Genomic DNA, 25,959 nt, shown 5'->3' with positions numbered 1-25,959 from the left:
CCCACTGAACACAAGTGCACACAAATACACAGAACCACAGAAACGCTGAGAAAGGTCTATAGCACGCTAACGAGATTGTTTTAAATGAACTTATCATGAATTGTTTTTGGGGATCAGAAGTCCTTCTGTACTTTCTCTGAGCTCTGGATCATTTTGAGAATTTCTGGTATGTTTTACATCCCTCGCCACTCCCACTTTAATGAACCCTTAAAATGATAGCCACTTACTTAATTCCAGAGAAGATTAAATTTCTTCCCTTACCATTCCTTTCAGTAATGACTGATTTCCATAAGATGGGTATAATTTAAATTTCTTTTCTGCAGTTTTTTTGGTCCAGATATCTTGTGTGTTTAAACATTTACAATTAGCACAGTAGCAGAAGACCCTAATTAAAATGAGAATTAGTCACGTGACAGATACATCTCAAAAGATGATATACTGATGGTCCACTGTATGTAAGAAAAAATATTAAAACTCAATGATAAACATCCAAGCTGAAACAAATGCAAGCTAAGGCATGAAGTAAACCTCTTTGGCTCATTCAAATTTGCAAAAATGAAAACTGATAATGTATAGGGTCAGCAAAAATGTAGAAGACAGATACTCCATATATTGTTAGTAGACTATGGATGAGTATAAACTTGCTGGAAAGCAATTTTGTGTAATACATATTAAAATCAGAGTTTCCTTCAACCCATTAATTCATCTTCTAGTAAGTGTACATTGTACTATTAAAAAATTAGAGATTCACTCCAAGATTTTGTTCAATGATATTATATCCAGATTATGGTATACATACTATTATGTTTTATGCTTTAAAAAATTTTAACATTATACAGTCATCCCATGACATGAAATACTCTTTGAAAAACAGTATTTTAACACATAAAGTTCTTTCATACATAATTTAGTTGTTGGCTACCTAAGCTGTTTTCTATTGGAGTCATTAACATACTTTGTCTCAAAGACAATATTTCAGGTCTACTATTTAATATCGATCCTAAAATGTAAAATTATGAGGGCATTATAACTTCTGTTTTGTTAAAAACAAACACAGTGGTGATAAGAGTATGAATAAAATTTTCAACTTCTTTTTTTCTAATGATTAAAGTGTATTTTTTTATAATTAGGAAAGCAATAAATGGTACTTAACAATCACCTGGATTTTTGGCTACACAAATGTTTTGGTGTCTTTAAATAATCACTTGTTTATTCCTCTCACTTCTCAGTAGAAAATATTTAGAAATAATATCTTGAAGACTATGATCTGGGTTATTGAACTATTCTCTAGAAGGAATTAATGCCAAATAATTTTCTCAGATGATCTGTGAGGATTAAGTAGGACACCATCTGCTTCATTTTGTCAACTTCCCAAATAAGTAATTTTTCAAACAAGTAATTTTTCAAATTCTTTACCTTTTCACCAGCAGTAAGGATTCATTTAGTTGTCACAGTGAGTTTCTTGTTTGGTTTCCACCAAAATGGCTTGAAAAGTTGGTATTGGGAGTATTTATTGACTTGTCTTAGAAACAGGTTATTAGAAGCGCTGGTCACTGATTTCAGTCAGTTTGTATTCGTTTTTCCCATTATTTCTGTGTCTGTAGGTAGCCCGAGAATGTCTATTTCATCGAGAGAAGAGAATGGGAATTGATCTAGTTCATGATGAAGTGGAAAAAGAGCTGCTGACGGTAAATATGGGGCAAATCCTTCAATAATAAGAAACTTACTTGCAAATGTGCATTTACCATTTACTGTATAGAAACAAAAATGATGTTACATAAAGACACTTATAAGTATGGAGTTGTAGTATCAGATATTTATAGCATTTAGAAAAAAATACATTTAATTTTTTTATTGAAATGTAGTTGATTTACAACAGGCTTCCCTGATAACTCAGTTGGTAAAGAATCCACTTGTAATGCAGAGGACCCTGGTTAGATTCCTGGGTTGGGAAGATCCGCTGGAGAAAGGATAGGCTACCCATTCCAGAACTCTTGTGCTTCCCTTGTGGCTTAGCTGGTAAAGAATGTGCCTGCAATGTGAGAGACCTGGGTTCAGTCTCTGGGTTGGGAAGATGCCCTGGAGGAGGGGAAGGCTACCCACTCCAGTATTTCTGGCCTGGAGAATTCCATGTACTATATATATAGTCCATGGGGTCACAAAGAGTCGGACACGACTGAGCAACTTTCACTTCGTTAGCTTCTGGTGTACAGCAGAGTGATTCATATATGAGTGTGTGTGTGTATAAAATATACACATGTATATATTCATTTTCATATTCTTTTCTATTATGGTTTTTTACAAGATATTGAATATAGTTCCCTGTGCTATGAGTGTTATTTTTTTTATAAAGGTATATTTGGGGGAGGTTATAAAAATAATAGATATTTCCTGAGGGAATTTGAAAAATGCAATAAATATAAAAATAGATAAAGAAGATAAAAAAAGAAAAGATAAAAATCACTCAAAGTTCAGTTAGGAATGACTATTCATTTTAGAGTGTTTTGGTCTTTTTCTTAATCACCCTTAGATAGATGTCACCCAGTCTGAAGACACACAAACGTATCTTCAAGATTAGAATTATACTATATCTATGAATTTGAACAGTGCTTTTTTTGGTGGGATACACGCTCAATGGTGTTTATTCTTAAATGTAGATTTGGAAAGGCAGTGCTACTTTTTAAGACAATGTTTTAGAGCATTTTTAGGTTCACAGACAAATAGAGAGAAAGGTACAGAGATTTCCAAGTGGCCCTTGCCCTCGTACAGGCACAGTATTAATAACTGTATGTATTTCTGATTATTTCTTTAGAATACATTTTTGAAAATCCAATTGATTTGTCAAAGGGGACATGCAGCAAAATTGCCATCCAGAAGCTTATAGTTATATCTGATGTATGGTGCTGGTCCTCCCATTAGGCTCTCTTCCACCTTCCACCAACTAAAGATGATTTTGTTCTCCATTCTCTGACCTTACCTCCTAGGCTCTCTCTCACAAGGTCTCTGCCATTCCTTAAAGGTTTCAGCTCTTATGTACCTGGTACTCTTCCCGTTTCTGTTTTTCAGTTTGCATACTCTATTAAGCATTCATTCTGCATCCCCAAGTGCCAAACATATGTCTGTTGGTAACTCATTTTTTCGTTCATGTTCATGAAGCCTGAAAGTGAACTGTTCTTGGACCATGATGCCTTCTGCCTTCCCTTCCTATTGAGGGGCCTGTTACTGGTTCTATGACTCTGTCCAAGGAGGATTCTGCTCCGAGACAGTATTGAATAGAACCTTGATGCCAGCATGGAGAGAATGTCTGGCTGGGTTCTCACCACCAGTAGCAAGACATGCCTTCCCTATCTGGGATTTCCGCCTCTAAATAGGTTGGGGGACTACAGCCCCCTCACAACTAACCGGGTGATGGGTCAACTTCAAGTGATGGAGGAGCAAATACTGAGAATGCAGATCTCTAAGGAAACACCTTCTGCATCCCAAACTCAAGGATACGTGAGAATTTGAGAGTATTATCATTACAAAACACTGTATATAGAAACCCTGGTGGTCCAGTGGTTAAGACTCCACACTTCCACTGCAGGGGGCATGGGTTTGATTCCTGATTGGGAAACTAAGATTCCACAAAACAAAACCCCCAACAACAACAACAAAAACCACAACAAAAACAACCCCACAAAGAAATGGAGTGTCCACTCCTATAGGTGATATTTGCCGTCATCCAGATTCCAGATACAATCGGACTTACAATTTGATTTTTAAAGTTTGATTTTAGTAACTGTCTGTTAAGAGCATGTTATGACCCACTTTCCCCAAACTTAAAAAGGCTCAGTTAACGTGGATACATAGAATGACAGTCCGCTAGAAGCAGGGTCTGGGTTTAACAGTGAGGTCCCAGAAATGACTGTATGTCCACAGTTCAGGCTGTAGCCGAGTCAGCACACAGCCACACGTGTGGTCAGCATTCAGGGTTCTTGTGACCTGGCCGATGTCCCTCAGCTGAGAATAGGGCGGAGCCCACATTGTGCATGAGGATCAAGTTGTAAGTCACGCACTGTGACCTATGTCATGTTGTAAGGTCCACGTCTTATTGAGAACTTTTCACCTGTGAGGCATGTAATTATCTACCCTGCAGCCTAGAGAGGTAAGTGTTATCTCCCTTAGTTTATAACTTGCCTTTGGTCCCAGCATCTGCAAAGCCAGCCTTGGAGCTGGGCTAACTGATGCCAAAGTGTCTTTAACCACTATCCCACCCAAGACCCAGGAGTGTGAGGCAACAAGGCAGGGTTTTGCTTGAGGTGAGGGGAAGCCAAAGGCTGTGAAGTCTCTGTTCTATCCCCCAACCCCTCTCCCCATCCCGAGACTATATAGCTCCCAAGAGGATAACTGTAACGAGATGCCTCGCAAAGGTTTCACCTGCTCTAAGAGTAGGATTCATTCGAGATTCTTCAAATGCCTGGATGTGTCTTCTTGTTCTCTTTCCATCTTAAGGCACAACATATTCATTCTGATCACTGAGACTGAGAAATGCAGAGCAGTCACCGTGACCCTTTTATTCATGAGGTTTATTGTTCTTCCCCAAGTTCAGGATCCAGAGGGAGTGGGCCCACTTGCCAGGCTCCTAGTATGCTGTTCTTGGGTTTCCTGCCATGATCTCTGTTTGCTTCCCTGGGTGTCGGGCGGTAGCTATTGATCTGATTACATTTGGGCTTTTCTCATTTCTGCCCTCTGTCTGTGTCCACCATCTTCTGTACATGTTCTTTTCATGGGTGGTTGAGGGGATATGGCATTTGACCTGCATTTGCTTCCACTGGGAGCATTGCTGGAGGCCCATGTATGAGTATGGATTAGTAGGTGTTAGCATTGGGGAACAGGTTCCAAAAGTCTTTGGTTTCAGGCATTCCCTATCCCCACGAAGCCTTCTACCTCCAACCATGATGTTCATCATATGACATTATTTAAATTCAGATGTAAAAAATACTGCTGAAGGATCTCATAGCAAGTGTCTCATTAAATGTAGTTTTTTTCCACTTGAAGTTCCAGGAATTCCCTCTGTGTGCATTGTATACACATAGCATAAAAGCTCGCTGAGATTTTGGGTTTCAAGTGGTGTTTTCTCAGCAGTATTCCATGGATCCTTGGTCAACACCTCTGTGAACTAGCTATACACACACACACCAGGTCAGAGAGAAAGATGAAGACTGCATAGTACTAAAAATCAAAGACACGCACAACCTCCGATGAGAACACGTGAGACATCCTTGCTGCCTGTAAGAGTCGGGGAACTTGGTCACATGTTGTGGGAATTTAGCTTTTCATTTACTCCAATCATTCAGAGGATCAGAGGATCAGGCAAGAGGCTTATCACTGAAATAAGCTCTAGGCATAATATTTTTATGTTCACCAATTAAGCAGTGAAAGAATAAGAAGATTATATGGTTGAGTAATAATTAACATTGAAGAGAAAAGGACTTTCAAATCAAATTAATGAAAGCAGAAACCCAAAGGGGGAACTTTTAAGAGTTTAACACCATAGAAATCATAAATGTCTGTATCAGAAACACTACACACAAAATACAAAGGCAAGGACCAAACTGGTAAAAAAATATTTTATGACACATATGTTATACTTGTGACATATAATGGGAAAAGATTGAATTATAAACAAAAGAATATTTATAAATAAGAAAAACAGCAGAAAAGGTATACAAGCACATGAACAGGTGGTTCACAAAAGAAGAAAGTCAAATCATGAACAAATACATAGTCATAATATTAAAATGCAAATCTGAACAAGTGTGCTTTTATGTGGGGGGCTTGTCACGTCGGCAAAGATTGAGAGCAATCATAGTGTCCGCTGGGTGTGAGGGTGAGGAAATTCACCTTCATTTATTGCTAGATTAAGAACTGGGGCTAACTTTTCTGAAGGGCAACTTGGCTGCACTTGTCAAAACCTTGAAAAAAGGCATCCCCATTAGTGGTGTCTACGTGTTTTTGAGGTTGTTTATCACAGTATTGTTTTATGTCACCGGAGAGTGTTCAGGAGTTCATTGTTCAATAGGATGGTGCGATCGTTTTTCACTTGAAAAAGTGGTAACAGTGCTTATGTGCACTTCTTAAATGTCTTCTTGGTGCTATTTAGGGTTCTGATATGTGAATATGAAATTCAAAGGGAAGTAAATATTGAAACAATCTCTGCTACAATGTATGTCAACAGTGTATACATACATTCTAGCAGCATCAAAGTACCACGTGTGTGGCCAAGCAGATGTGAGGATAGTGCAGCTTTTTATACCAGTATAGGAGCTGGGCTGAGGGCAGAGGCTGGGCGAGGGAGGGCTGGCCTCCCAGGGTGGAGGTTGGGCTCTGTCTGGAACATACAGCTGGGTTATTTGAAAGCCACATGCACTTTCAGAGAGAACTGCCTTTTAGGCTCTCCTTTTCCCTCCCAGATTTGCTTTTCTTGGAAGAGTACTTAGTACAGAAGAAGCCATGCATTCAATTCAACCTTGTGCATCACCAGAATTTGATTCATTGATCCATTGATTTAATTAAAGACCAGCAATAAAAGATAAAGAAAACTCCTAAAATTTTACCCCTGTCCCAACTTGTTCCATAATATAATTTCCCTATAACCCTGTAAAGGATGAATTTCAGTCTACTATTGAGACAGCAATGTCGTAGGGGCATATAGGTAGATAAGGGGGTATCAAATTATTTTCTTATTTTATGTCACAATTCTCCCAGTAACAAGGTTTTCCTCATTGATGTTTTGTTACATTGTTGACTTTGAACGTTATGTTCAATAATCAAAACATTAATGTTCCTTTTCTTTCAATTGAGTAGGAAGTTGATATTATTCTGTGTTGTCAAGAAAGGATGAAGCTGTATTTGGACAAGGCCATTGCCCAACTGGCGTAAGAACTTTAACTTCTCTATACAATTAAAAATATCTATCATGAAGCTATACTTCCCTGCCTCCCAATCAGATTTCTCTTAACTTCTTATGTAAGGATTTCTTATACATGGACACACATCCATATGCACATATGTGTTTTTATTTAGAGGTTAAGATGAATACTTGGGATATTTACTTTACATTTTTATTTTAAGAAATATTTTTTCGCAATGGTTTAGAAAGGATTTTTTTCCTAAATTGAGGTATGACCAAGGTTTCTTTTAACTCAAAAGACTTTATTTTTTGATAAGAGATTGACTTGTACATGCTCAGATCAACAGCTGGAAAAGTGATGACTTTTTTATATTTACCCCTGGAAAAGGCACTGGCTACCCACTTGAGTATTCTTGCCTGGAGAATTCCGTGGACGGAGGAGCCTGGCAGGCTGTAGTCCATGGGGTTGCACAGAGTCAGACACGACTGAGAACTACTTTCACTTTCACTTTTATATGTACTCTGCTCCTCCTTAAAAACTCAGCTTTCGCTGGTTTCCTGCAACCCTGGTACATGGTCCTTGGTGCTGTGATGACATCTTTGCATTCACTACATCCATGGCATTGCAATCATTCATCCATCCTCCTCTCTAACCAAATACAAATTATTCTTCTCTTGGCAATAGTAGATAGTTCAGTTCAGTTCAGTCGCTCAGTCGGGTCCAACTCTTTGCAACCGCATGGACTGTAGCCCACCAAGCTCCTCTGTCTGACTCTATAGTAGATAGTAGGTACTTAAAATTTATAGTGGAGTTTGAGGGCAAAGAAGAATAGTCAAAGGAGGGTTCGAAGCCTTGATAACGACTATCAGCATAGAAAAAGTACTGGCTGAAAGGACTAGAAAGATCAACATGCATTTGGTGATGACCATGGAAAGAAGTAGTGTGGAATATGTCACACAAAGGGAACGATCATTCTGCCTGTACTGATGTTGTCAGCAGTAATGTGTGATGCAGCCAAGGGAACAGGTGCTCTGAAAGTGGTGGTTTTTCTCAGTCTGCTGACCTTCAGGATGGATGCTGTGAAGGTCAGTCAGGTTCAGGTGGCTAAGGTGTCTCTCAAGCTGTGATTGAAAGGGCTTTTTAAATTCAGAAATAGCTAAGGACTGGTTATGGATGGCTGACTTCCCATGGCTTGGTTAAGTAAGTGGACAGTTCACTTAAGCTATAAATGCAAGATACAGCAGCTGTGATATTAATTTCTGGTTTCTGCTCCTTGGAAATTGCAAAATCAGTTGAGTGTGGTTCCAATGATTGTTCTGTTTTCTTCTGGTCCAGTTCCTAATCTTCATTTTTTTTCATAATCTAAAATCTGCCACCCATCTTCCATATCCTCTGCTCTTTAATACACAGTGGCCAAAATGCCCACCTAATTTCCTGGGATGGTTTCTCCATCCAGGAGATGGGGGCTGGAATCCCTAACATGGTTACTGGACTTGGTCTAGTAGAGGCAATGGGAGAGGGGTTTCAACTCTACTTGTCTTGGGAGGAATAATGAATGAAGAAACGAGACCAGCAAGGATCTCAGCTGAGAATGGAGTCTCATTAGGAACCAACATGGCAGCATAGATCTCTCCTGTCTTGGGTGCTAGGGTGGTGGATGGAGGGAAGACCTTCCTAAGGAGGTTCTGAAGTCAGGTCAGAGGAGGTCAAGGGTGTCAGCCCGAGAGAGGAAGCCAGGGGAGCATCTTGGTCCCAGACGACAGATGAGGAAGGTCTTCGAGTCCCAGAGATTCAACCCAGTACCTGAGGCGAGAGACTGGACTCGGGAAGCAGCAGGAAGGCAGCTCCCTCTTCTCTCATCCTGCGAACACGGATGCACTGACTTAGAACTCACAAAATACAGATGACCTGCATGCCGCTATCATTTCTACTTTACAAACCACAAAATTTAGAGCTCTGGCAGGTCTGGTGAAGTACCCAAAGCCACAGGCCAAGTTAGAAATCAGCTGGTTGAGTCCCATGCAGGTTTTCCTGGGTGGCTTTTCTGTGCTGAGACCAGAATTCAGAAATGACTAAGATTATCCAGTTCTTTGCGTCTTTCAGGTGCTCTCTGTATGTGATTTATGCGATTGCCTCCTCAATTTTTACTCTAGCCCAGAACTTTCTCCCCAGTTCCAACAACCCACTTCATATCTGTACTTGGATGTTTAATAGACACTCAGACATTAAGCAAGACCTTCTGTGTTCTTCCCCACCCACCCTCAATTTCGCCCACCTCCACTGATGGCTTCCTGCTATTCCAGTGACTCAGCATCAGGTTTTTTTTTTTTTCACCGATGTCTGATCTCCTAGGAGATTCCCCTGGTTTTATCTTTAAAGCATCTCCAGAATCTAAGCCTTGCTCTCCTCCTCCCCGTCCCCCACCCCCGCCCTGTTGGTCTAAGCCGCCACCATGTCTCACCTGGGTAACTGCACGTGTCTGCTAATGGGACCTCTCTGTCCCCTGAAGTCTGTTGTAAACCCCACATCAGAATGATCCTGTAAGAATGTGAGTCAGTGGTCTCTCATTCCATCTAAGAGAAAAACCTGACTCCCTCCAATGGCCAGTAAGGCTTTGTCTGGTCTGGTTCTCCCTCTGCAAGTCTTGGGTCAAGCACCACCTCCTCTAGGAGTCCTACCCTGACTATCCTGTTTAACATCATCACTCACATTCCTGGCCCCCTTTTCCTGCGTTGTTTTCTGAATTGTTCTGCTAACAAGCCACAGGATTTGTCTATTCCTTATGGGGACTGCCTGTTGCCTTGCAGTAGGATGTATGCTCCTCTGGGGAGGAGACCTTTGCTTCGTCCACTTTGCTTCCTGGGTGCTGAGTAGGCACTCTGTGATTATAGCATCTCAGAGCTCCCCAAGGGCTCCTCCTTCCCAGGAGGGTGGCCGCTGGGGCACGAGCTTGGGTACCGCAATTCCTGATCTCTTTCTGCACACTGGCTTCTACCAGGGAGGTTCATTTTGACTCTTGGTTTCTATCTCCTGGCAAACCTCTCAGACCTGCGGTGACCACACACTGAGGTCATTTCAGATGGAAGGAGGCTGACTCTGAATTCCTAATAACTCCACAGGGGATTGCTCTCCAGGAATAGAAGGGAAAGGGGTCAGGATGTAGAAGAGGAAAAGGAAGAAGGAAAGGGAAGCACAGATGTGGACAGATTGCTCCAAGCCAGTGTCCTGTCTGGGGTGGTTTGTGTGTTAGGAAGATGGGGGGCAGCCTGAAGGGCTGCAGATACCCAGTTATGTGTGCTCACACATCTTCTGCCCATAGCAGGGGCAGTCTGGACAGCGTTCTCATCACTCATATGTATGGACATCTCCAGGGGAAGCTCCTTTTTGTTTTTCAATTAGAGGATAATTGCTTTACAGTGTTGTGTTGGTTTCTGCCATACAGTAATGTGAATCAGCCATAGGTATACATACATCCCCTCCCTCTTGAACCTCCCTCACACCTCCCACCCATTCCCACCTCTCTAGGTTGTCACGAGCTCCCTGTACTATAGAGCAGCTTCCCACTAGCTAGCTATTTGACATATGGTAATTCAGAAAACGAAGATCATGGCATCCGATCCCATTACTTCATGGGAAATAGATGGGGAAACAGTGGAAACAGTGTCAGACTTTATTTTTGGGGGCTCCAAAATCACTGCAGATGGTGACTGCAGCCATGAAATTAAAAGATGCTTACTCCTTGGAAGGAAAGTTATGACCAACCTAGATAGCATATTCAAAAGCAGAGACATTACTTTGCCAACAAAGGCCCATCTAGTCAAGGCTATGGTTTTTCCTGTGGTCATGTATGGATGTGAGAGTTGGACTGCGGAGAAGGCTGAGCGCCAAAGAATTGATGCTTTTGAACTGTGGTGTTGGAGAAGACTCTTGAGAGTCCCTTGGATTGCAAGGAGATCCAACCAGTCCATTCTGAAGGAGATCAGCCCTGGGATTTCTTTGGAAGGAATGATGCTAAAGCTGAAACTCCAGTACTTTGGCCACCTCATGTGAAGAGTTGACTCATTGGAAAAGACTCTGATGCTGGGAGGGATTGAGGGCAGGAGAAGGGGACGACAGAGGATGAGATGGCTGGATGGCATCACTGACTCGATGGGCATGAGTCTGAGTTGGTGATGGACAGGGAGGCCTGGCGTGCTGCGATTCATGGGGTCGCAAAGAGTTGGACACGACTGAGCAACTGAACTGAACTGAACTGAATGAACGTTTTGGTGCTACTCTCTCGATTCGTCCCACCCTCTCTCCTCCTCATGCTTCATCCACAAGTCTGTTCTGTACATCTGTGTCTCTATTCCTGCCCTGCAAATAGGTTCATCAGTACCATTTTTTTCTAGATTCCATACATATGCCTTAATATACAATATTTGTTTTTCTCTCTCTGACTGACTTCAATCTGTATAACAGACTTCGGGTTCATCCACCTCAGTTCAACTGACTCAAATTCATTCCTTTTCATGGAGTAATATTCCACCACATACATGTACCACAACTCTATCCATTTATCTGTTGATGGATGTCTAAGTTGCAGGGGAAGCTCCTTTTAATGGAGAAGCTGGATATTGTGTGAAGGAGCAGACTTTCATGGGAGGTCATGGGAGGGAGTGGGTGTGGGGATGGGGGTAGGGAGGGGGTAGGGGTGGTTCCCCACCCAGAAGGGCAGTCACACTTCCTTGTGTGACCTTGTTTCCTAAGCCTGAAGCTCTGTCTCTTTCTGCCTTTTAGAGCCAATAGAGCTGCCCAGCACGAGCTGGAGAAGGACCTGAGTGACAAGCAGTCGGCTTACAGGATCGACGATAAATGCCACCACCTGCGAAACACGTCGGATGGCGTCAGCTACTTCCGTGGAGTGGAGAGGGTGGATGCCACGTAAGTAGGCACAGGCCGCCTGTGACTTCCACGCCACTGAGTCCATTCTCTCCGTTTTCCAAAGGATGCAGCATACAGGTAAGTTGGAAGCCATGGGAGGACGCAGAAATGTAAGACTCAGCTGCTATGGACAAGTCTTCAGTAAGCTCACGTGTTCTGTGGCCACTTGTATCCTGTGATCTTTTGTAAAAGAATTATTTGTTGTTTATAATCCTAAGTATGAAAATAGCACCTGCTTGAGGCAGAAAACCTAGAAAACACAATTAAGCATAAAGAAAATAAAATGTTACCAGTATATTAGATGCCCTGAATGGGGGGGGTGATAGGAGTAGAAGCTGAAAAATAGCTGAACGTTGAATAATTTATTTCCCCTCTTTGTTAGACTTGCCCTGTCCATGGTTTCTTTGCCAGGCCCCTGGATGCGATCTGGGATGGATGGTCTCTTCTCTGAGAGGACCTGTCTCTCTGCATCTTGATAACCCTGTGTTACCTTTCTTTGTGTGTGTGCTCAATCACTCAGTTCTATCTGACTCTTGCGACCCCATGGACTGTAGCCTGCCAAGCACCTCTGTCCATGGAATTCTCCAGGTAGGAATACTAGAGTGGGTTGCCATGCCCTCCTTCAGGGGATCTTCCTGATCCATGGATTGAACCTGGGTCTCCTGCATTGCAGGCAGATTCTTTACTGTCTGAGCCACCAGGAAGATATCTTAAAAATTCTCATCCTGAGTAAAAGATTTGTAACTGTGTGTGATGCTGGATGTTAGTTAGACTCACTGTGGTGGGCATTTTGCAATATATCCATAAATCAAATCATTATGTTGCACATTGGAAACTGATGTAATGCTACATGTCAATTCGAAGTGTAATTTCTGGGTTATGACATTTGAGAGACTCAGTTCACATTGCTCTCCACCAGGCCTGTAGCAATTCAACATTCCTACCTACAGGATAGGGCTTCCCTGGCGGCTTAGATAGTAAAGAATGCCTGCCAATGCAGGAGATGCAGGATCAACCCTTGAGTCAGGCAGATCCCCTGGAGGAGGAAATGGCAAACCCACTCAAATATTCTTGCCTGGGAAATCCCAAGGACAGAAGAGCCTGGTGGGCTACAGTCCTTGGCGTTGCAAAGAGTCTGACACAACTGAACGACTAACGCATATACCTGCAGGATATGAGCGAATCTGTTTCTAAACATGCTCACTGGAAAATAATTGTTTTCTTAGCTCTTTGCTGTTCTGACAAAGGGTCATTAGCAAGCTGTTTTCAGCAGTACTTCTTTGATTAGTCCTGAGGTTGAATAGTTTTTCGTAACACTTATGGGGCTGGTGAGACACCTTTCTAATGAATGGACATACTCACACCCTTCAGCAATCCTTTCTCCCCCTACCTTGGTAGTGAACTTAATACATGCTGTGGCTTTCCAGAGTAAGCAGTGAAACAAGGAGCAATTAAGACAGGTTTAAAAGGCGCTTTGCTCTGCCGTTTACACTTCATGCAATAAAACCAGAATCAAGTGATTTGGTTTTTGTTTTTTTTTTTTCCTTTCGCCGGATGGACGATTGCCTGCAGACCGTCTAGGCTGATGCATCATTGTTTCCGTTGTCTGGATCTGTTTCCTTTCTCTTCAGGGTCTCAGTGCCCGAGTCCTGGGCCAAATTTACCGACGACAACATTCTTCGCTCCCAGAGTGAGCGAGCCGCCTCTGCGAAACTGAGAGATGATATCCAAAACGTCCTGGTGGTGACAGCCAATGAGATGTGGAATCAGTTCAACAAGGTGAACTTGGCTTTCACCAACCGCATTGCTGAAACCGCGGATGCGAAAAATAAGATTCAGACTCACCTGGCAAAGGTAAGCCTGGTACTGGGGGGTGGGCCCCACGGCTGACCTAGAGAGACAGGGCAGGGGCCCTGGGACCACAGATCTCCACCATAAGGCACACGACTTCCTGGCCATACAGGCTAAAGAAAATGAGAACCAATAGGAAGCACACCATTTATGTTAGCCAGGTAGCCAGGTGTCAGAATGAATTTGGAATCCACCAGTTTGGGGAGCACAAAGAATGCACTATATCGTGAAAGGCTCCTACTATTTAACAGTTACAAAAATATTATTATTAAAGTTTAATGAATTACTGTATGTAACTAGCAAGTGAATTGGTAGGGATGTTTTCTGTTAAATTATTTCAGCCCCCTTTTTTTTCTGGAATATAAAACCAAACACAGGAAACTATTAGGTGGTTCAAGATGTTTCTGATATTGAACTTTTTAAAGTGCTTTTGTTTTATAAGGACAATAAAATGAAGGATTTAGGCAGAATTCGTGGGTTTCAAGATAAACAAGGAGCTCTTATATTACTTAGTTTCGGGCTTGGAGCTCTTATTATTTCTGTGGATTATGCTGTATATAGTTTTCTGTTTCTCTTTTTAAGAATCTTACACTGTTGGCTGTGTTTCTCTAAGGAGGTACTATTTGATTGAGGTCGCCATTCTTCCCAGGCTGTAAGAATTCACCTTCCCTTCTCACAGTGAATTCTTTGGGCCACAAACATTTGGGCCAGACAGCTTCTACTTCGGAGAAGGGCAGAGAGATGGATGAAAGGTAGTTTTTGTTCCAGGAAGCTTATATTTGTAGAGAAGGTGTGTGTAACTTGAAAAGCTCACACACAATTAAAAACAATAGAAAATTCCAAGTTGTGGTTGCCAAATAGCCAATAAAGAAATTGTTTTCGGGGTTTGGAGAAAGAAGCGAACATTCAGGTGGGGCAGTATCATGAACAAAGCCTCGAGAGGGGGCAGATCAGGGGCTGAGTCAGGTCTGTAAAGAGCCTGGTCTGGCTGTCATGGACAGTGTGTGTCCTGAAAGAGAAGCTTGGAAAACTAGCTGGAGCCAGACCGTGGATCTCACTGATGGGAAGGGTTACGACTCCCTGGGCATCTAAAGGGGAGTGAGAGGTCATCTAGAGGCATGGTCCCCTGGCCAGTGAGAGATCATCTAAAGGCGTTTTAGAAAGTGACAGGATGGAGTCCCTTTGTTCAACAGATTTTTATTTACCGCTGTATTAAGTTTGTTCAGGTTGCCATAACAAAGCACTCAGACAGGGCGGCTTAAACAACAGACGTTTATTTTCTCACAGTCTTGGAGGCTGAAGTCTGAGGTCAAGTTATCAGTAGGGTTGGTTTCTTCTAAGTCCTCTCTCCTAGACTTGTAGATGGTCACTCTCTCCCAGCATCATCACGTGGTCTCCCCTGCATGCATGTCTGTCTCAGTCTCTTCTTTTTATAAGGACACCAGTCGGACTAGATTAGGACCAACCCTAATGACCTCATTTTAACTTCATTACCTCTTCAAGGGCTTCCCAGGTGGGGAGGGATTCAGGTTTAGGTAACTGGGGCAACCCTTTTCTAAGGCAAAATGAATATAAATTTGGGCTTACCAGACTGCCAGCGCTCCTCCCTTCCATGGAGACACCCCAAAGCTTGACCTTGACTTGCTTCAAGGCAAATCCTCCATTGGCAGGAAAACCTCTTTAAGATTAGTGAGAAGAGACAGCAGGAAGATAAAGACTTAAGGGCATACAAATTTGGGAGGGAAGTGGGTGCCCTCAAAGTTCCTGGCCCCCCTTTTCTCTGGGTCACGTACAAATGTGCACTAGTCAATGTCTAACAGCCCGTGATCTGGGGAAAGGAGGACAGCGAGCTTGGGTTTGCAGCATTTGCCCATTTCTGTGGTGTCAGTGTTCACATGCCACGTCTGGAGGATGCTCTCTGGAGGGTGCGAGCAGGTGCCGTACCTCCCACCACAGGTCCCAGATGGCGCTGAAAGGAGGAGGCCCCCAGAGAACCCCTGTTCCCAGCAGAGGACAAGTCTGGGTCCCAGATGCACAGGGTGGGAAGCAGGTTGTTGGTGGCTCGGCACCAAAGCCTCAGGCATTTGCTTCTCTTGGTACAGACTCTGCAGGAGATTTTCCAGACAGAGATGACTATTGAATCCATCAAGAAGGCCATCGTGGAGAAGTCTGCCTTCCTGAAGGTGGCTCAGACCCGTCTGGACGAGCGGACCAGGAGACCCAACATAGAACTGTGCAGAGACATGGCTCAGCTGCGGTGAGTGGGTGGCAAGAGGTGGGGAGGACCAGGCTGGGGTCATGGTGATGGTGGGGGGCGCCTCCTGGGTCTGCTTGGGCTCTTCTGGGGAAGCCCCCAGCCTGCCTGCAGCTCTGAGCTGCTTTCAAAGGCGTGTCTGCCAACTCGGGGATGTGGGGGAACCTAGTGATGGTCGTGGTGCCGCAGACTTTTTTGTTGTCATTGTTGTTCAGTCACTAAATCGTGTCCGACTTTCTGTGACCCTATGAACTGCAGCATGGCAGGCATCCCTGTCCCTCACCATCTCCTGGAGGTTTCAAGTTCATGTCCATTGAATTGGTGATGCTATCCAACCAGCTTGTCCTTTGCTACCCTCTTCTCCTTTTGCCTTCAATGTTTCCCAACATCAGGATGTTTACCAGTGAGTTGGCTGTTTACATCAGGTGGCCCAAGTGTTGGAGATTCAGCTTCAGTATCAGTCCTTCCAATGAGTATTCAGGGTTGATTTCCCTTAGGGTTGACTGATTTGATCTCCTTGCAGTCCAAGGGACTCTCAAGAGTCCTCTACAATACCACAATTCAAAAGCATCAATGCTTCAGTGTCTAGCCTTCTTTATGGTCCAACTCTTATATCCATACATGACTACTTGAAAGACCACAGCTTTGACAGGAGCCTTCTTTAAAGTGTCAGTAATGGTGTTAGTATTTGCAGCTTGAGATGATGATAAGTTCTCGAAGTGTAGAAGTTGGTGATGGATGCACAAGATTGTGAGGGTACTAATGCCGCAAACTTAAGAGCTGGGATGGTAAATTCTGTGTTATGTATATTTTACCATGGATAGAGAAAAAAGGAAATGACATCAACGCTACATACAAGAAAAGTGTTAACAAACATTTAGCCTCCTTCAGCAGATGGAGGACGTGCTGGGTTCCTTTACATCTGCCTAGAGTCTCTGGGGTTTCCAGATTCCTGTCTTGGAAGCAGCTCAGAGGTTGGCCACTATGAGCTTCTCAGTCCCCCGGACTCATAAGAAAAGGGACTTTGGGCACCAGCTCCCCAGACCCCATCTGTCTGCTCTCACCGCTGCTCTCTTTCACCACTTTGGGGAGCTAATACCTGCCCTGGTCCTTCAGAGCATCCTTAGGATTCCCTAAACCTCAACAGCTCATCTCAGCTCATTTCAGTTTGTTCTTGTTCTCAGTAGAACTTGAAAGCAGCTGGTCTTCATCAAGCATCTCCCACATGTGCCTGGACACTAGGTATATTTTATTCTTATCATTTTAACTTGGAAGATTCCTTTTAGATGGCCTCATGTGGACTTGGCCACCCTCACCCCCATTCTGGCTTTATTTCTAATTTCTCAGTACCAGTCTGTCTGCCTCTTTCTGGATTTCATTATGGCTCTTCTTAGGTCTTGAAACAATTTGTGTAGAAGCAAGTCAAATTTATAGCAACTGGAGGAGCGATGGGGCAGCACTTGAACTTGTGCAGAGGGGAGAGGCCACTGGCCTTGTCATCTGCCCTGCTCCATGATAGAGTTCCCTTCTATCTAGGGACAAAAAGACTCTGAGCTCTTACCCAGGGAACAAGCAGGAGGGTGAGGCTGTGTGTTCCCCGGAGCGAAGGAAAGGGGGCGGGTCTTTTTTATTTTTTAATTGAAGGATAATTGCTTTATAGAATTTTGTTGTTTTCTGTCAAACATCGATGTGAATCAGCCGTAGGTATACATATGTCCAATGTGGGGGGGGGGCAGTTTTGTGAGGCCGGAAATGATGAAGATGATAAAGGTGGTGATGCTGACAATCACCATGAAAAGTGTTAGTCACCCAGTCAAGTCCGACTCTTTGCAACCCCCTGGACTGTAGCCCACCAGGCTCCTCTGTCCATGGAATTCTCCAGACAAGAATACTTGAGTGAGTCGCCATTTCTTTCTCCAGGGGATCTTCCCGACCCGGGGATTGAACCCAGGTCTCCTGCATTGCAGGCAGGTACTTTACTGTCTGAGCCACCAGGGAAGCCTGACAATCACCAGGGCCATTGTCATTTATTGATCTTATTCTGTGCTGGGCGCTGTCCTGCACACTTTACCTCCTGCATGATCTTCACCTTATAAATAGGGAAACTGAGGCAGACGTGAGCTGAGTGACGTGGCCTGGCTGGCACCTGCTGGAAGGATAGTTAGAATCCTTGTCTGTCTGCTGCTGAGCTCCGTTCAGCCAACCCAGCGATTTGCTTCTGCTTCTCTTTCATTGGGTGGGGCCCCTGGCACCCCCAGTCCTAGGCCTGAGCTCCTCTGGCTTCTGGATTGCCATGGGATATCTTAGCCGAGCACAGGCTACATCTGGCTCTCGGAGAAGATGATGAACCTGAGGCTCACAGAGGAAGCATCACTGCAGAGCCCCCTCCACGGGCAGCACGCATGTTGTCTGTATTGGATACTGAGAGATGGGCTCTAGACCACATGCCACTGGCTTTCATCTCCTGCAGCAGCTGCCTTTCTCTCAGTGGAGGTGTCGTCTGGCCATCCCTTGGAGGAGGCCACCCACCCAGGCCACCTTTATCCAAGTGGGTTCCACAGAACCCCGACTCACACACAGCCCATCTCGGAGGATAAGTGGGCCTCCACTCTGGAGGCAGCCAGTCGGAAGTGTCTGCTTATTACAGGAACCTGGTAGTGAGTGGGGTCACACCCATTTGGCCAGTAGATCATGAATTGTGGTTTTATGCAAATATTATTAGGAAAAGCTGAGCTGCAGTTTCATGCTCCGACAATTTCTGCAAAGTCATCGAAATAGAGGCGGGGCGAGAGAAATTGTCCAGGCTGCCATCAGACCAGCCAGGGTTGCTTTCTAGAAGGGCTTGGGTCATGGTCAAATTTGACTTTGCAGTTATCAGACAGTGAGGTGTTTACAGCCACTTCTAAGATGCTGAATGCATTTTCCTCTTTTCTTGCCCTTCCTGGCTGAGCAGAATTTGCTTTTTTTTTTTTTTCCTTTACTTCCTGGCGACCCTGCCATGTGTCTATTTCCTCTGCTCCTTTACCAACTTCAGGACAAAACCTGCTTTTGTTTCCATAAAGATTTCTTGTTAAAATATCGTTACCAAAAATATGGTCCTAGAGGAACAACTGTGGAATTGAGGATGATTATTGAGGGAGGGGATTATTTTTCTTTTTCATCGAGCATTCTGAAAGCAGCCTTTGGCTGTCTGGGTGAAGAAAACATAAGAACCGTGAACTCAGGGGAGTAGGGACAGAGAAGAAGTGCTGTTTTCATTTCAACACTTTGCTTTGCATTTGAAGTTTTTCTAAATGGGTTCTTTCAAGAGCAATTCTAAACATTCTTGGCATCCTTGGTGGCAGGCCAGACCAGGCTCTGCTGTACTTCATCTTGATTTTTTTTTTTTTTCAAACGATGGTAGTTTTATTTGTATTTGAATGCAAACTGTTTTTCAGTTCTGTGATTTCCCCCAGAAGGAGTGGTTCCAGCGGAATGGCTCTCTGCCATCTGCCAAAAAAATAAGGAAACTGAGAGGGGAACGTGGCCTTGAAAGAGGAGGAAAAATGTATTTGTAATGGCGCAAGTTGAGAGAGGCGTAATACCTCTGCGCTGCCTTCACACAGCAATAGGGAAACAAGGATGCTAGCTGCCTGCATTCTAAGTATCTTTTTAAGAAATTGTATTCCTTTTAAGAAATTGATATTTTAATGTGTCTTTCTTCAGAAGATCTCTCACAGATAAATTTCCCACTAGACTAACATATTTGGCTTGGAGGAGTAAAGACTCATATAATCCTGCTCCGTCCCTACCTTCGGGTTCAGAGTTCCTTTTGAAGCAGTGAAAACAGTTCAGTGAAGGATGCGAGACGAGAAGCAGGCCGGTGTGATTATAAACAACGGGCCCTCGTAAATCCTACCACCAGCCCTATCCAACAGTCTCTCTGAAGACCTGTTTCTTTGCTAGTGGTATTGTAAACCCTGGGATCTTCAAAAAATAACTTAACTTTTAAAATCCAACTTGACCTTAACAACAGCAACAAAATATGCTTTTAGCTCTGTTCTCAGATGCTGCATTTACTGATTTTAGACCAAAGGAAACTTTGGCACAAAAGTTTAATTCCTCCCCTCCCCCTTGCAACATAAGAAAACAGGTTAGGTTCTCAGATGAAGTCATGGTGTGGGTGTGCACAGGCTTGTCGTTGCCTCCATGAGCCTTTTGGGGGTGCTTTGCAGTGACCCCAACCTTGGGATGGCTGCAGGAGGCTCCCAAATAGCTTAATGTTTTCAACCAACATTATATTCTGAGTCTCTTTCCCCATGTGCATGCATGCTCAGTCACTTCAGTCATGTCCAACTCTTTGGGACCCCATGGACCGTAGCCCGACATGCGCCTCTGTCCATAGGTTTCTAGACAAGGGTTGCCATGCCCTCCTCCAGGGAATCTTCCCGACCCAGGGATAGAACCCACGTCTCCTGCATTGCAAGCTGATTCTTTACCCACTGAGCCACCAGGGAATCCCAAGGCAAGAACAAATTCTTTTGTAAAAGGTATGACTGTGTAGTACCCCATCATCCAGCTATGGTGTCTGTTATCATCAGACATTGATGTTATTTCTTCTTGTTCTCACTTAATATTATTCAACACAAGTTAACACAATGAAGAAATCATTCTTTTATCCTTCTATGTCAAACTTTTCACTTTGTTCAAATTCATGAGTAGGAGAGAGTGCAGAGGCCAACTTCCCTGCTCTCTGCTTCTGGATGCTGAGCGGGTCGGGCAGGAAATGGGACCCAGTTCTTTATTATGGTTGTCAAGTCCCCTGATTTCCTTCCATCTTCCTGGATGACCGTGCTGTGTATAAACATGGATATGTGCCTGCAGGGAGGGCAGTTCATCAGTCCCTGGGGTGTTTAGTTTCTTCAACTGTAAAACAAGGAAACGTGGCTTAATGACCTCTCACATTTATTTTTCAGTTGCAAAGTTCTGTGGAGCTATAAGATGGCCTTGGTATAACGATTTAAACATGGTCTAAATATTCTTCTATGATCATGAGATCATTTTCTAGCTCCAGGGATGTCCCCATCCTATTTGTTTACTGTCACTCTTCTCTTTAGATTATGGTACATTTTAGTTAATTTCATGCACTCCAGTCTCCTGATAAATGAACCTCCAAATAAGGAAAACTAGCTTTTAATCGCTGGTCAAAATTTGATGAATTTGGAGTTGGTGTTTTCACTGGCTTCCCAGGTGGCTCGGTGGTAAAGAATCCGTCTGCCAATTCAGGAGACACAGGAGATATGGGTTTGATCCCTGGGTTGGGAAGATCCCCTGGAGGAGGAAATGGCAAACCACTCCAGTATTCTTGCCTGAAAAATTCCATGGACAGAGGAGCCTGGTGGGCTACAGTTCATGGAGTCACAGAGTTAGACACAACGGAGTGACTGAGCGTGCATGCATGTGTATATATATATATATATATATATATATATATACACATACACTAATGCAGTCAATAAATTAATTATCATTATTATTGTCATTTTGTAACCTGTTTCATATTCTTTCTCTTGACTGACCATGTGGTCATATCCTTTGGATACTATTGGCCAGGTCAGACTGTAAAGGAGTCCTTGCTTAATTGTTCTTTGGGAAGAGAAAAGGCTTCTAAATATAAATACAATAGAAGAAATCACAAAGACATCTTACTAAAAATTGAAATCTTACTTTTAACAAAAATATCATAAGCTGATTAAAAGTAAAAAACAAATTGGGGAAAACACTTGCCAAATTGTTTTTGCAGAATTGCAAATGCCCAATAGACATTGAAGAAAGGTTCACTGATAATTAAAGAAATGAAAATGAAAACAATGTGGATTAAAATAATTTGAGAGGGAGATGCTAGATTTTTTTTTAATATAAAATCATGCCTTTTTTCCTTTCAGTCTTAAGGAAAATGTTTCATGTTTTTCATCAGCAGCACAATCAGAACTGCAACTTGTTTCATGGCTCATGTAGCTGATTTCATGCATTGTCATTTTCATGTTCTCTTGGGTTTTGACATTTCCTCCTGGTCTCATGCAACTGCGCACCGATACTGTTTCCCGTGTGACGTGAAGTAGTTTCTGAGGTTGGGGTGACCGGTGGGAATGCAGTAAGCACACACGCCCCCGGTGGAGCAATGACCAGCCTGACCTCTGCTAACCTAACGGGCGCCTCTTCCCCACGCAGGCTGGTGAACGAGGTGTACGAGGTGGACGACACCATCCAGACCCTGCAGCAGCGCCTGAGGGACGCGGAGGACACGCTGCAGTCGCTGGCCCACACGAAGGCCACGCTGGAGCACGACCTGGCAGTCAAGGCCAACTCCCTGTACATCGACCAGGACAAGTGCATGAGCATGCGCAGAAGCTTCCCCAGCACCCTGCGCCTGGTGGGCTTCTGTTAGGTGCTCTCCCCGGACCAGATGTGGCGCTCCCGGGACCAGGCGGGACCAGGGCCCTGCGCCTGCGCTTATGCAAGGGATGATCTGCTCACTTATTAAAGGATCGTATTTATAGATACGTACTGGGGTCCTGTCTTGGAGAACCCTTTCTTTGCATCCAAACCTTCATTCTCTAGATTTACTAGGCTTCTGAGCTAGATAAATACAATGTAACAGACTAGGTAAGAACATTTATTTGTATTATTCCTCTTATTCTGTGTAACATGAATGGGCTGGAAAGGAGAAGTGTATTTCCTCTGAGGCGTGGGGACAGAGATCCTGTCCTGGCAGGTGGGTTTTGAGAGAAGGAGAAAGGTTTCTGGGAAGGTGGTTGTCCGGGTTCTTGGAGCAAAAAGGAAGCTGGAAAAACAGAGTGCCTTTGGACAATAGTAAGGGGACAGTTGGCTGTGATTCCTAATGGAGGGCGTGTATGAAGAAATAGGATGGGTGAGACGCCTGGAAATGTTGGGGGAGGGTTTCAGTTCCATGTCGATTGGGGGAACAGTGGACATCTCTGGGTGGGGACATGTCCTTGTGAAAGCCATGACTGGGGAAGGAGAGTCTTGAATTAGAGAGATGGCCGTGGAAACCAAGAGGGGAGAAACGCCAGACATGGTGCAATGAATCAGCAGGACTTGCTCACCTCACTTGTGAGTGCAGAGCGTCCAAAAAGGTGACAAAAAGGTGCTGATGCTGGATGGACCAGTAAATGGGACATCACTTACATTGTAGGAGGTCCTGCCTTATCTCAAGGGTTGTGTATTTTTTAAAAAAACTTTTTGTGTATTACAAATGAAAAACATTTGCTGAATACCTGTTTTGGAAGATAGGGAACACACACACACAGAACCCCTGAAAATTGCTTTATTTTCATAACACCCAGAAATAATCACTGAAGCTTGTTAGCATTTTATGGTACGTGTTTCCAGTCCTTTTTCTATTACAATATATGTACATATAAAATTTATTTGCATATATAGGTAATATGCAATGTTTATGTTTATTTACAAATATGTATAATATGTAATGCTTGTATTTAAATACATGATTAATAACATTTTGGATGATGCTGCTGATTGGTAATCTCATTTCCTTATTCAAATGGGTTTCTGTCATTAGCTGTTAATACACAGCATCATTTTTTAAAACCTTGCCTCAGTGTCTGTAAAAACAATAAATACCACTCGTGGAAATGTCAGAAAACACAGACAAGGGATAACAGAATATTTCCCTTTCTATGGCTGATTTATTTCACTATGTTATCACTTATATGTGGAATCTGAAAAATAAGACAAACAATGAAATTAATAAAACACAAACAGACTCACAGAGAATAAACTAGTGGTTACAAGTGGGCAAAGGCGGGGGGAGGAGCAAGAGAAGGGTAGGGGATTAAGAGGTACAAACTATTATGTATAAAATCCATAAGCACAGGGAAATACCGCCTTTATGTTGTAACTTTAAAGGGATTATAATCTGTAAAAATACTGAATCACTGTCATACACCTGACTCTAATATAATTCTGTAGGTCAACTATACTTTGATAAAAAAGAGAAAGTACAAATGAGCAAAAGAGAAAAATAAAAACCTCCAATTACTTTTAAACTAACTAGATGTTTTGATATACATATATTTTATTTCTGTGATTTTGTGCACATTTTCCATTCAGAAATGGAATTCCCAATAAAGGAGCCCTTATAAAGCTGAAACTTATTATGCGACTGACTCCATCCCCAGAGCCTGCTCACCTCAACTCATTTATGCTTTTTCCACTTGAAAATGTATACTCTTTCCATGTCATTTAATCCCTTTCCACAGCATCATTTTGATGGCTTTTTAATATTCCATTGTCTTGAGTTTTTAGAACGCTTTATGTCCTATCCCCCATTACTGGATATTTTTATTGTGGCTGACTCTTCTTTTTTAGTTTATTTTTTAATAACTTTTTTTTTTTTCTCTTTTCGTTCCACTGTGCAGCTTGTGGGATCTTAGTTCCCTGACTAGGGATGGGATTGAACCTGTGCCCTTGGCAGTGAAAACATGGAGTCCTAAACCCCTGGACCTCCAGGGAATTCCTCTTTATAAAAAGGAACTTTTCTTTATAAAAAGGTAGCCATGACTGAATCTTGTTAGTGAAATGTCTGCAAAGTTGCAAACATCTTTAATATTTCCCTTAAGTTCCTAGATATGTAATCATTACATCAGAACTCAGGCACACATTGGGAAAGGCTTTTACGGTATTTTGTCAAATGGCGTTCCTGAGAGAATGTGTTACTTAGCATCCCTACCACCAGCGCATGAGAGGGCCTGACTTTCTGCATCTTTCCCATCACAGGAAAGTGCTTCTATTGCTTTCACATCTCATCTTTGGAAAATGATGACGTAGGACATTGTTTACTGGATCCTTGACTTTCTTTGGTCAATTGCTTGTCCTTGTTATTTGCCTGTTTCCCCCAAGGATTTATCTTTTCTTCATTTGTTTTTAAGAGTTCCCTGTATATCCTGTGACACACATTTTCATCCTACGTGCTGAACATATTTTCTTTTGGCTGCACTTGCTCCGCGGTTTGTAGGGTCTTAGAACCTGGGCCCCAGGCAGTGAAAATGCTGAGTCCTAACCACTGGACCACCAGAGAATTCCCAAGAATATATAGTCTTTTTTAAAAAACTTTAAACTTTTTACTTTGTATTGGAGTATAGGTGATTAACAATGTTGTGGTAGTTTCAGGTGAACAGCGAAGAGACTTAGCCATATACATACAGAACATACATTCTTTATATGCCTCTTGTGTTTACATTTTGCTTATAGTTTTTAATGTTCAGAGGGTGAACTGTGTAGATGTCTCCATTATGATTTATTTCTTTGGAATTACACCAGGAAAGCTCTTTCTCACCGCAGGATTATTTACTTATAATTTCTTCTAATTCAGTTCATGACTTCTTAAGTTTCACTTAACCATCTGGAATTCAATTTGATATGATGTAGAGAGCATGCTAGCTTTGAATCCTTTGATCTAGAAACTCTGAAATGGGAAGATGAAATTACGGGGGGTGGGGGTTGGGGAAGGACGTCTCTTCTCTCCTGTTTCTCGCTACTTGCGTCTTGCATGCCCATCTCTCTCTCTCATTAGCATCTTTTCCTGCCTGAGTTCTTTCTGCTCTGTCCTAACCGCTGTCTACTAACCCCAAGTCTATTTCTCTCTCTCTCTCTGTTTCCTAAAGTTTTTCCTCCAGCAATTCTTGGTTTAGTCAACCTCACAAAACGTCTCAAAATGCTAGTAGGATTGACATAAACATGATAAGCTTGTCCTCGTGTTATTTTCGTAGTCCCAGTATATCATTTTAGACATCAAATTGTAGGTTTCATCATCCTTCTTTTGCTTCTAATGGAAACAAAGATATATACGTGCCACCAAACACTTAGCAATTAGAGTAATCAAGTGTTGGTGGTCATCATTTTTAGACAATGGTGAGAAAAAACATAAATTCCACATGTCTCTTATTTGTTGTGTGTTTCGGGAAAAGTCTTGCCTACTTTTTCCATGAATTATAATTTGTTGTATTTTTTTGAGGA

The 25,959-nt window shown here is 42.9% G+C and overlaps 1 protein-coding gene across 1 annotated transcript in view; it reads left to right on the top strand.

Moving 5' to 3' along the window:
* The window catches only part of TEKT3 (tektin 3), a 33,046-nt gene extending 10,583 nt beyond the window's left edge, over positions 1 to 22,463 (top strand). Inside the window, 6 exon segments of the mRNA NM_001099019.2 lie at positions 1,605 to 1,688; positions 6,847 to 6,917; positions 11,673 to 11,816; positions 13,448 to 13,670; positions 15,770 to 15,924; positions 22,132 to 22,463. Coding sequence (NP_001092489.1) covers positions 1,605 to 1,688; positions 6,847 to 6,917; positions 11,673 to 11,816; positions 13,448 to 13,670; positions 15,770 to 15,924; positions 22,132 to 22,348 — 894 coding nt within the window. The 3' untranslated portion in view covers positions 22,349 to 22,463.
* Positions 22,464 to 25,959: the final 3,496 nt, after the last annotated feature.

Source organism: Bos taurus, chromosome 19 (assembly GCF_002263795.3).
Source record: "Bos taurus isolate L1 Dominette 01449 registration number 42190680 breed Hereford chromosome 19, ARS-UCD2.0, whole genome shotgun sequence".
Classification (NCBI taxonomy): Eukaryota; Metazoa; Chordata; class Mammalia; order Artiodactyla; family Bovidae; genus Bos; species Bos taurus.
Note: the sequence above shows the minus strand (reverse complement) of the source record. Positions and strands in the feature narration are given on the sequence as shown.